Below are 12,763 nucleotides of genomic sequence, written 5' to 3'. Positions count from 1 at the left end.
TATATAGACAAGTTGATACAGGGATAGACAAAAAATGAATATATAGGCAGATATATAGACAAATTCATACATGGTGGGATGGATAAACGGATGAATAGATTGACAAATTAGGGCTAATCATATTGAAAAAAAATATGATCATGCAATATTTGAATTGTATCCCAATTTGGATCATCACAGTTTAAATGTTATAATACTTTTACTTTTTATTTTCATAGACTCAAATAAGGATAAAACAATACAATTCTATAAAGCCCTTAGGTCTTGAAATCCATAAAACAAGGCAAATGATAACACTGAAATGTGCCTGTCAATAACTTAAAAGAAAGTGATTGTTTTCTTCTGATAAATAATTGAACAAAAGAGAAAAATGTTAATTTAACTTTAATATTTTTGAGCCTGGTAAAAAAAATGCTTTTCATAATTTTATAATGCATATATTCTGTCTAGAGAAACTAAATTAAAAATCAAAATATAAATTATTTAAAATCATCTGATAAGCCCTCCTTGATCTGTTTACTGAGGATCTCCAGTGGTGTGAGTTCTTGTACGCTGACAGACAGCGGCTCGCCGGTTGCCACGTCACCCTCGCAGTCGTCACTGCATAAACAGTAAAGATGGCGGCGTCCATCCGGGAAAAACAGACAGGTCTGTTCTAAAGTTTTTATTTATACACAAACACTCAATGCTGGCAATATTATTAATACTAGTCATTTTCACACGATTTTAAACTCTGTCAATTAAAAATACAGACAATAATGCTGAATGCAAAAAAACAGAAGTAGTACAGTCCTGTCAGTGTAGCTGAGGATGCTAACCGTGATGTTCATAAAGCAGCTACTTAATATGAGATGAATGAAAGATTAACCTACATGAGTGCATAAAGAAACACTTGTACTTTAAAAATATACGAAATGTATACGACTATTATTACCCGTGAGTCCTGTCATGAAAATAAATTGATCTGATTTAGCAAGCTAGCTAAAATCACGAACATTATTCAGATCAATACTTAACGTTAGGTACAATATATTTATGATAATTATTGGGTAACGTTACAGTGTTGAAGGGAAGGTTACGTACGATATTTTAATTTATTTATACTTAATTTATTTTAACTAATTCTATATGCGGTGCAATATCACATTAATATACGTGTATTGTGGATAATTTATCGTTAGTGGATAATATATTTAATATAGTTATTTGTCCTAACAAATCTTTATTGGGATGGACAAAAATACCTTTGTTATTATTTGGTCATTTAAATATTGATTCTCTATTTTTCCGGTTTTCTTTTTTTCTTCTTTTTTTTTAAGTCAGAGATACACAAATGACATGATATAACCATAACCTATAATTTGATGTTGTTGTATGCATTTAAGTATGGGATAGAGATAACGTTGGTTTTCGGACTTTCCTCTTAATAATATAATTTCATAAAAGTATTATTTGCAAACTCTAAATAGCGAAATCCTATTAGCAGCCAATGACTATCAAAGTACAACATTGTTCACAGTCAAATAAACAGTGTTAATGTTGTTGAGAAGTCATACTTGCATGCTAATTTCAATAGAATATTCAAAGTAACATGGTAAACAATATAGAGTCTTCTAAATGAACGAATGTGCAGATATAAAACCAACTTTACCTCTATGAGTATGGGTTCTGATTTAATGTTCAAGCTCTTAATTTCTTTTTGTCAATTGAACATTTAAGAACTGATGTTTGCTTTTCATTTCACAAATGTCAATTGCATTTTATTAAATCTACATTTATTAAATCAAATCGAGAATTAGATCAAGGGTCAGTTGGGTTCTAACAGAAATGAGCGCTTACAAATCAGAACTAATGAACATTGGATAAAATGCATCATTTCAAATTAGGGGAGAATCTATGCTTTGGTTGTTAAAAATTTCAGAAGCAAGAAGGATTTTGTGATTTGGTTTGTTTATCTAATCCAGGGGTCACCAAACTTGTTCCTGAAGGTCCGGTGTCCTGCAGATTTTAGCTCTAACCCTAATCAAACACACCTGAACAAGCTAATCAAGGTTTGACAAGGTATACTTGAAACACCCAGGCAGGTGTGTTGAAGCAAGATGGAGCTAAACCCTGCAGGGACACCGGCCCTTCAGGACCGAGATTGGTGACCCCTTATCTAATCGTTTATTTGTTCATTATTTATTTATTAGTTAAAATATATATGTGCACTGCACACACAAATCTTTGAAGCAAAATTAAGTAAATGTAAGGTTCTATTTGTTAACATAAGTTAACTACAGGGGGCGAGGTAGTGGCGCAGTAGGTATTGCTGTCGCCTCACAGCAAGAAGGTCGTTGTTTCTGTGTGGAGTTTGCATGTTCTCCCTGCCTTCGCGTGGGTTTCCTCCGGGTGCTCCGGTTTCCCCCACAGTCCAAACACATGCGGTACAGGCGAATTGGGTAGGCTAAATTGTCCGTAGTGTATGAGTGTGTGGATGTTTCCCAGAAATGGGTTGCGGCTGGAAGGGCATCCGCTGCGTAAAAACTTGCTGGATAAGTTGGCGGTTCATTCCACTGTGGAGACCCAGGATTAATAAAGGGACTAAGCCGACAAGAAGATGAATGAATAAAAAGTTAACTACATTGGTTTACAGCCTTTTGTATGAGTTACTTTCAACAATAACACACTTTATTTCAACGTACAAGTCTCACTTTTACTGAACCATTGACTTTTACCTCAGTAAACACCTTATTTGCTCCTTGTTAATAGTTATTAAGGTAGTAGTTAGTTTTATGTATTGGGTAGGATTAGGTATATACTGTATAATATCATTATGCAGAATTAGGCATGGGCTGGTATAAGATTTTGACAGTATGATAACCTTAGATAAAATTATCAAGGTTACACAATTTCTCAGTATTATGTTCACTGCCATAAATATGCTCTTTTTTAATGTCTGGGTAAAAAAAAAAACTTTTGCCTTTTAAATTTGAACACAATATATTTTATTTTGAGAAACATTTAAAATATTTTGGAGCAGTAAATATGTCAGGCTAAATAATGAAAATGAATTGTTAACTTCTGCTGCCTTCATTAGCTTACACTGATTTCTTTACATTTAAAAAGTGCATCTTGGATATCTTTTCCGCCGGAGATACTGTTGTCCTTAAAAACAAACAAAAAATAAAAATTTACAAAAGAAAATCTTACAAATACCGTGGGAACGGTTTAACTGAAAATGTTGACGTTTTTAAAACCTGACTTTTCCAAACCGTGGTAAACCTTGAAAAAGATTATCGTGCCATCTCTATGCAGATTATATACTTTATAAGTACAGATTAACAGCCAGCATCTTAATAATAGGCAGCTAAAAAAGGCACTAGTTAATAGTGAGAATTGGTCCTATTTTTTTTTAAATATCTTTTTCTGTTAATAATATATCATTAATAAATACAACTGAAAACTGGGGCGACGCAGTGGCACAGTTGGTAGTGCTGTTGCCTCGCACCAAGAAGGTCGCTGGTTCAAGCCTCTGCTGGGTCAGTTGGCGTTTCTGTGTGGAGTTTGCATGTTCTCCCTGCGTTTGCATGGGTTTCCTCCGGGTGCTCCTGTTTCCCCTCAGTCCAAAGACATGCAGTACAGGTGAATTGGGTGGGCTGAATTGTCCATAGTGTATGAGTGTGAATCAGTGTATACGGATGTTTCCCAGAGATGGGTTACAGCTGGAAGAGCAATCGTTGCATAAAACAAATGCTGGATAAGTTGGCGGTTCATTCCGCTGTGGAGACCCCAGATTAATAAAGGGATTAAGCCGAAAAGAAAATGAATGAATGAATAAACAACTGAAAACTGAGTTAACATGAACTAAATATGAAGAGTTTGCTGTGGTTGTTGTTTTTTTTCTAAGATTTATAAACATTGACACTGTCAAATCTTGCATGTTAACTGTTGTTAAGAATTGCTAATATATGTCGTTGCTATTTCTCTTCTCAGCTGCTCTCAAACGAATGCTCAACTTTAATGCCCCACCCCTTAAAAACACAACAGCTGAGCCAGTATGGAAGGTAAGAGACAAACCTAGAAGTTTCCCCTTTTTAAATGTGCTTCAGTGATGCTTTTTTGGCTCACACATTGCTATTCTTGTTAGGTTCTTATTTACGATCGCTTTGGCCAAGACATTATATCTCCGCTTCTGTCTGTGAAAGAGCTACGAGACATGGGCATCACTCTGCACCTGTGAGCACCTCTAAAACATCCAGTCAGCTGTTTCATAATACTAATCGAAATGATCGTTCACAATTGTTTGTTTCTCTCTAGCTTGTTGCACTCAGATCGCGACCCCATTCCAGACGTTCCTGCCATTTACTTTATAATGCCCACAGAGGAGAACATCGACAGGATATGTCAAGTAAATATGCTTGTTTTGGTCAGTCCCATTCAAAGATAATTTGTTTGAATAATTTCAGAACATTTATATGCTCCATCACAGGACCTCCGAAACCAACTATATGAGTCCTACTATTTGAACTTCATCTCCGCAATTTCCAGAAGCAAATTGGAGGATATAGCAAGTGCTGCGCTTGCGGCTAATGCAGTAAACCAGGTGACCAAAGTAAGTCCGACATGTTTGTTCACAGTGAGTGTCTGTTGTGCTTTTGCTAGAGCTCGAGCTCAGTGAAGTCATGCAGAAAGCCAAATAACATGCTGCTCATATTTATTTCAGCTTAAATGTTAGACTGTTCTGTTCCTCCTCAGGTATTTGATCAGTATTTGAACTTCATCACACTTGAGGATGATATGTTCATTCTCTGTAATCAAAACAAAGAGCACATCTCCTACCATGGTAAGCTGTTAAACCCACTTGAAATATTAATTAATTTATTTTTAAATATAATCCAGAGTTATTAATAGTTGTCTTGTTCTGTTTCCTCAGCAATCAATAAGCCAGATATCATGGACACAGACATGGAGGGTATAATGGACACAATAGTGGATAGTCTCTTCTGCTTCTTTGTTACTCTTGGTAAATAAGGATATTAATTTGTTGTATCCTATCATGCATATGCACTCCCATTCAGAAGTTTGGGGGTTTGTTAAGGGTTTTTATGCATGTTTAAAATGTCTCCTACGCTCACCATTTAATTATTTAAGTTTAATTCATATTGTGGGTTTCATAACAGTTTAAAACAGCTGTCTAATTTAAAGGCATAGTTCACCCAAAAATCAAGATTTACGTACCATTTATACTGGCTTATGTTGTTCCAACCATTTTTGAGTTTCTTTTTTCACTGAACACAAAGAAGATGTTTTGAATGTTGTTCAACGGTGATAAGCTTTGACATCCATAGTAAGAAGAAAATAGTATGCAAGTCAGATTTTTTTTTTTCAAAATATCTTCTTTTCTCTTTATAAGAAGAAAGAAACTCAGATTTGTTTGGACCAAGTGGAGGGGTTAGTAAATGATGACAGAATAAAAATTTCTGGGTGAACCATGCTTTTAATGCATTTTAAAATGTATTTATTCCTATAATGGCATTTTCAACATCATTACTTCAGATTATCACATGGCATGATCCAGAATTCTTTCTAGTATGCTGATTTGATGTTAAGGAAACACTTCTTATTCAATCATTCATTTTCTTTTCGGCTTAGTTCCTTTATTAACCTGGGCCACAGCGGAATTAACCGCCAACTTATCCAGCATATTTTTCACGCAATGGATGCCCTTCCACATGCAACCCATCACTGGGAAACACCCATATACACCCATCCATACACATACACTACGGACAAATTTAGCTCAATTTACCTGTATCGCATGTCTTTTGGACTTGGCACCCAGAGGAAACCCACGCAAACGTGGGAAAAACATGCAAACTCTACACAGAAACGCCAACTAAGGCACGAACCAGCAACGTCCTTGTTGTGAGACAACCACACTTATTATTATTATTATTGTTATTTTTATTATGTTGAAAGCTGTTTACAGGGCACCTATAATGAAAATGTATAATAAATAATCTGATGGGTGTTTTGAGCTGAAACTTTACAGACACATTCTAGAGACAGACTTATCTTAAATGTTGAAAAAGGGGTTAAATAGGTGCCTTTTAAAGAACAGCATTATTTTAAATACAACATTTGCATGCTCTGAATATTGTTTACTATCACTTTTGATCAATTTAAGTCATCCTTTTTTTTTCAAATAGAATATTTTCATTAAACTTACCTACACTTTTAAAATGTATTTTGCACTTTAAATAACCAATATCAAGTTAAAAGCACATATTTTAAACAATTTTGTGCCTGTATTATGAAATCATGAAAGAATAATAATTGATGATTGCAAACAGGACTCCCAGTTGCTGTCTCTGTCTGTCTAATTTTGACTAATGTGAATTTAAAAAGACTTCATATTTTATCAAAATAAAAAAAGCAGTCATATTTTTAGCATCAAGCTCACATTACAGCTATTAGTTTAACTGTCAGAAAGTTCCACTGGGTGGCAGAACCTTTCTAAATATTGTTCTGTACATTGCTCAGAAGACCAAAAAAATGTAGATGCATTGAACTGATCCACTCTTTAATTATTACATTCTACAATTATATATGACAGTAACGTAACCATTCAAATTTAGTGCAGCGATCAAGCCCGTATTGTTGTTTTTGAAATGTGATTTTGTGTGTCTTGGGAGCCTGTGAGCAGATATTCAGTTCACCCTCCTGTTGGCAGTACAATGAGCTTTCCTGTTATCGTAGGTGCTGTCCCAATAATTCGATGTCCAAGAGGGAATGCTGCCGAAATGGTAGCAGTGGTAAGAGAGCCCTTACTCTATTTTTGTTTCAGTTTTTTGTTTTTTTAATGAACAGTCTGAGACACCCTTGTTTTTCTTTGTTAAATAAGAGTTTATGAATTAAGAAACAGAGTTTTTTACTGGTCATGAATGGTCTTGTGACGATCACCTAAATAATCTTTGTGTTACAATGGATTTTGTTCTCTGTGTGCATGTGCAAACTGATATCATGGCGTAATTCATTTTCACTGATGGTACAGAATTCCTCTTTGTTCCATATGTGAGATTCAGTCCAGTCTCATCTCGCTTACACTGGAGCTTTTAGATGATTCCTTTCAGCAAAAGAATGTCTTGCTGTAATTTGAGACAAAATGAACACCCGTTGCTCCGTTTATTAGATTATTTTATACATATCGAACAACTAATTTCTGCTGCAAATATTAGTAATGTTGATTTGACACTTTGACACTTTTTACCCTCAGAAACTTGACAAGAAACTGAGAGAGAATTTGAGAGACGCTCGTAACAGCCTGTTCACCGGAGACACCATGGGCACTGGCCAGTTCAGGTGGAGTAACAGGGTGTCCGCAGGGTTTTAAAAAGTATTAAAAGTTGATAAATCAATGTAGAGAAATTTAAGGCATTTAAAAAGTATTAAAAAAAGGCTTAAATGCTATTTTGAAGATATTAAATTTGATATCATTTTTGATTGTGATTTGTGATGTATAGTCTTATGCTAAGGTTTGCCTGAATTAAATCTGTGAATATCAGAATGGTGTGTATTTATTAAAGCTAGGAAATCCTATAGATTTGACATCATGCTGCTTTGTTTACTGCAGTAACCAAGGCTTGACCATTATTTCTGCTGCTGTATAGGCGCCAATCTGCTTAATTAGCTAGATTTGAAAGATTTTTATTCAGTATATAAATAATGTTTTAGTTTTTGATTAATTTCTCATATTAATGTTTAGTAAATATGCTTTAAGTTAAAATCTTGCCAGTATTTCCGGTTGAAAAGTGGTTATAAGGTCTTAAAATGTATGGAAAGAGTCTTACAATTAAAAGAGTCATAAATTAGGTCTTAAAAGGTATTAAATTTCACTCTCTGATTCCTTTATATACCATGAGTTAAAACTCCTACAATCTTTATTGCACAGCCCATTAGATCTGGTTTGATTAAAATATGTTTATTATTTTAAATTTGCAATATTTTATAAGTTAATATTTGTTATTATTATAACAATCTATATTGTAAAAGACTAGTTTACCACACACAATTTCTGACTGGGTAAAGATAGGCAGACAGACGGATGGATGAATGGAAAGATAGACAAAGGATGGATTGATGGTTGGAAGTATAGAGAAAAGTTTGCTTTATTTATACAGTTGAAGTCAAAATTATTAGCCCCCCATGTGAATTTCTTTTTCAAGTATTTCCCAAATAATGTTTAACAGAGCAAGGAATTTTTCACAGTATTTCCTCTCATATTTTTTCTTCTGGAGAAAGTCTTTTTTTTTTCATTTCGGAAAATTTTTTTAACCATTTTAAGGTTGATAATATTAGCCCCTTTAAGAAATGTTTATTTTTTTCCTGATAGTCTACAGAACAAACCATCATTATACAATGATTTTAATTACCCTAACTTGCCCTAATAACCCAATTAAGTCTTTAAATGTCACTTTAAGCTGAATACTAGCAACTTGAAAATTTTTTAATAAATTATTATGAACTGTCATCATGGCATCACGGTGGCACAGTGGGTGGCATGATCGCCTCACAGCAAGAAGGTCGCTGGTTCTAGCCTCGGCTGGGTCAGTTGGCCCATGTTTGTGTGGGTTTTCCTCTGGTTTCCCCCACAGACCAAAGACATGCGGTATAGGTGAATTGAGTAAGCTAAATTGGCCATAGTGTATGAGTGTGAATAAGAGTGGGGTGTTTCCCAGTGATGGGTTGCAGCTGGAAGGGCATCCGCTGCATAAAACATATGATGGACAAGTTGGTGGTTCATTCCACTGTGGCGACCCTTGATTAATAAAGGGACTAAGCCGAAAAGAAAATGAATGAACAACAGAAGATGGTTGAAAAAAATATATAGAGGGGCCTAATAATTCAGGAGTGCTAATAATTCTGACTTCAACTGTATGTCCTGAGAAATACTGTTTCTGGATCTTAGAGACATGTTTTCCTCCACTCTCTTACAGTTTCCAGAGGCCGTTGTTTGTTCTTGCGGATCGTAACCTGGATCTTGCGACTCCTCTCCACCACACATGGACGTATCAGGCTCTAATTCATGATGTGCTGGTGAGCAGAACCTAAAATAAACTTGCATGACCCACAATTAATTCATTACTCCTTTTTTCCCGCTGTTGATAAAGTAATGTTCCCTAAAACGGAAAATGAAAATAGTTGCGCCATATGGAAAGATGAAGTTATTGTAGTTATCATATGGATGACAAAGGGGTTTCATGAAATGTGGAATGTACGTGCTGGGCTCCTTTCCGTGCCAGTGATCATTAATCCTTCGGGTATTATTCTACCGTCTCAGAAATGCTGCTGCTGCCTTAGTAAGGTCTCAATTCCCTGGATGGCAGCAGTTCTGAATTCTGCCTTTTTACAGTTTCTGCATTTAATGCATTCAAAAGAAAGGTTGCGTATAGTTATTATGGTTATACATATTTTAGTTCCTGCTAGGCATGGCACGTTAACAGGTTTCAAGGTTTACCGTGTTTTGGAAAAGTCAAGGTTTTAAAACTGCCTAAATTTACTATTATATTGTTCCTACCGTATATTTAAAGAACCCCTATTATGGATTTTTTTAAATGATCTTCCAAAATGCGTTTCTGTGTGGAGTTTGCATGTTCTCCCTGTGTTCACGTGGATTTCCTCCGGGTGTTCCAGTTTCCCCCACAGTCCAAAGACATGCGGTACAGGTGAATTGGGTTGGATAAATTGTCCTTAGTGTATGAGTGTGAATGTATGTGTGGATGTTTCCCAGAGATGGGTTGCGGCTGGAAGGGGTATCCGCTGCGTAAAACGTGCTGGATAAGTTGGCGGTTCATTCCGCTGTGGCGACCCTGGATTGATAAACGGACCAAGCCGAAAAGAAAATGAAAGAATTAATGACCTTCCAAGTGTGTAACACAGCACTAAGTCAATGAAAACATCCAGCTGAGGTTTAAATCTGAAAGTGCACAGTGTTTAAAACTATTGATTCTTTAATGAAATAGTCAACTTAGAGAAGAATGCATTAATCGTATTTGGTTCGGATCTTTTGCTTGAACGCGTTGACGTCGATACGGTAGATAACTAATAATATAGTGCCAGATCCGCTAAATGCGTTTCTGAATGACCTAGTAATCTTCTGCCGTTTGCCTTTGCTATGGCCAGCATCAGCTGTTCCTCACACGCACAACTCTTAAATTTTCAAAATAGTTCAACTTTTGCCACTGTGGGGATTAATACTGAATGTGTGTCAATGTTATTACTCCATGTTAGGTTTAAGAGTAGGTTAATATGCTGGTGTTTTAACTACACTGCTTTACTGCATTCCTGCATTGGGCATATACTCATATACTCTGTCCTACTTCATAACCATGGTGGGAGTTTCACTCGTTCTGAACCCAGTCGACCAATCACAACAGACTGGGTCATCGGACCAATCACAGGAGATTAGCCTTGTGCAAAGGTGGGGTTTGGGAACAAATGAATCGCTGAACAAATCATATGGGAGTTGATGAAAATAAATAAATGCATATTATAAGACAATAAAAGCGTTTTTTGACCTTTCATATGTATCAGCCTGTTGTTAGAGACCCTCAAAACCGAAATATGACCTTTTATAATGCATAATAAGGGCTCTATACATTTTTTAAAATTTTTTTATGACTATAATAATAATAATAATAATATAACTTGTAATATTAGTTTTTTTAGGGCAACAGTATCTCCACATCAAAAGCTATTGGTCAGGCCACGATTCAGCAAAAATTTGATAAACAAATCACCTAGTGCAGTGGTTTTACTTTATATCCAAAGAAAAGAAAGATTTCCAAAGATGAAAAAAAAATGTGTTTTAATCTAATGAAGACAGCGGAAGTCAGTGATTTATTTGAATTATTTAGCCTGACATGTTTGCTGTTCCAAAAATATTTCACATTTTTATTCAATTAAAATATACTGTGTTTAATAGGGGGGAAAAGTTGTTGTTTTTTACCCTGACATTGAAAAATAGATCATATTTTACAGCAGTAATCACAATGCCGTTATAGAGTGAAACTGTGATATTTTCATCCAAGGTTATCATACCATCAGAATGTGACACCGGCCCATGCCTAGTTCCTGCATTGTGCTTTGGTTCATTTTTTTTTAACCAACCAATCCCCCATATTAGGACTTTCACCTGAACCGAGTGAGTGTGGACGAGTCTCATGGGTCAGAGGCCAGTCCAGCCGGAGCACGACCCAAAAAGAAAAACAAGAAGAGCTATGATCTCACTGCTGCTGACAAGTTTTGGCAAAAACACAAAGGAAGGTAAACATCTAGTGCTGATAAATCTAATGTATACAAATAAAGGGTTAGTTCACCCAAAATTGAAAGTTCTGTCAATAATTACTCAACAGTCATCCCAAACTCTTGAGAAGTTTGTTTGTCTTTGGAATAAGGAGATATTTTAGATTAAATCTGAGAGCTCCCTCATACTGTCCCGACTCATTTAAAGTCCAGAGTGGTGCCAAAATAAAGGCCATATGACTTCAGTGGTCTGAGTATTATGAAGTTATGAGGATACATTTGTGTGCACATAGGGTAACTGTTAGACATTTTATGTTATATTAATTTTTTTATAACATTAAATCTTTAACAGTTACCCTATGCACACTATACTGACACAGAGGAGAAGAAACTGTTAAATAAAGTCTTTATTTTAGATTTATATGTGCACAAAAGTGTTTTCATAGCTCTATAATATTCTGTTTGAACTACAGAAGGCATATGGTCTGTTTTAAGGATGTATTTTGGTATTTTTCTATCTCTTATTGACAAATGTAAAAAAATTTGGGTGAACTAACCCTTTTTAAATCCCTTAAACAATTTTTAAAATGAATGACTGAATGAAGGGAAGGAAATAACCATTTGACACATTTACGTTTTGCTAATATTTTTCTAGAGACCTCTTTGTGTTCTAGTTTTGATGAAAGGGTTAGTTCACACTAAAATAAAAAATGTGTCTTATTTTCTCATGTCATTCCAAACATATATGACTTTAGCTCTGTATTGACATACATTGTCAGTGATCTCAATACAAGTGGTCAGCCGAGACACATTACAATTTCCTTTTCTGTTTTCCTCTTATTTCGTCGAGTTCTGAATCACTCTCACAGGAGAGTAAAGTACTGTTAAATGAAGGAATATATTACACATCTTGCGAGCCAACAAGCAGTAAATGAATAAGATATAGAATCCAAATACTATTTTAGTCTTCATCTAAGTGTTTTAGTACAGCACAGTGAAGCATGAACACTTCGTTTTGGTGCACTTTCTCACAATGCGTCCCATAACGATCACATGTCAGGTCAATTGGTGAAGAAGTAGGTGGTCTTTTGCTGGGCCATTTGAACACATGATAATCTAGTCTACGAAAACAATCTGATTAAATGTGTTTTGACTACTTCTGTAAGTTGTTGAAAGTGGACAAGCTTCAAACGTTTTAGACCCGGTTTTGTACCCATATTAAGTGTTGTCCACTTGTGATTAAATTGGCCGAAAATGCATGGTAAGGCCAGGTATAAATAGACCCTTTTTTATCAGAGAAACTTTTGTTTTTCTTTCATACAGTGACATCATGGAAAACCAGAAAAGTTGAAAACCAATATGCAGCAAAATACTGTATGTGTGTTTCGACAGAATAAACAAGTCATACAGGTTTGGATGACATGAGGGTAAATGATGACAACAAGTCCTGTTAGACACATTTAGTAATCCAACTGTA

The 12,763-nt window shown here is 35.3% G+C and overlaps 1 protein-coding gene across 2 annotated transcripts in view; it reads left to right on the top strand.

Annotated features, from left to right (window-relative positions):
- Window positions 1-572: 572 nt before the first annotated feature.
- Window positions 573-12,763, top strand: part of scfd1 (sec1 family domain containing 1) — a 26,539-nt gene continuing 14,348 nt past the window's right edge. The window contains exons 1-11 of one of the 2 annotated variants that reach the window (XM_073926959.1): window positions 573-648; window positions 3,976-4,046; window positions 4,130-4,218; window positions 4,300-4,390; window positions 4,472-4,594; window positions 4,738-4,825; window positions 4,916-5,005; window positions 6,742-6,797; window positions 7,259-7,344; window positions 8,979-9,078; window positions 11,168-11,307. In XM_073926959.1, coding sequence (XP_073783060.1) covers window positions 618-648; window positions 3,976-4,046; window positions 4,130-4,218; window positions 4,300-4,390; window positions 4,472-4,594; window positions 4,738-4,825; window positions 4,916-5,005; window positions 6,742-6,797; window positions 7,259-7,344; window positions 8,979-9,078; window positions 11,168-11,307 — 965 coding nt within the window. In that variant the 5' untranslated portion in view covers window positions 573-617. 2 annotated transcript variants of the gene reach the window in all.

Source organism: Danio rerio, chromosome 17 (genome assembly GCF_049306965.1).
Source record: "Danio rerio strain Tuebingen ecotype United States chromosome 17, GRCz12tu, whole genome shotgun sequence".
NCBI classification, from domain to species: Eukaryota; Metazoa; Chordata; class Actinopteri; order Cypriniformes; family Danionidae; genus Danio; species Danio rerio.
This window is presented reverse-complemented; position numbering and strand designations above follow the sequence as displayed.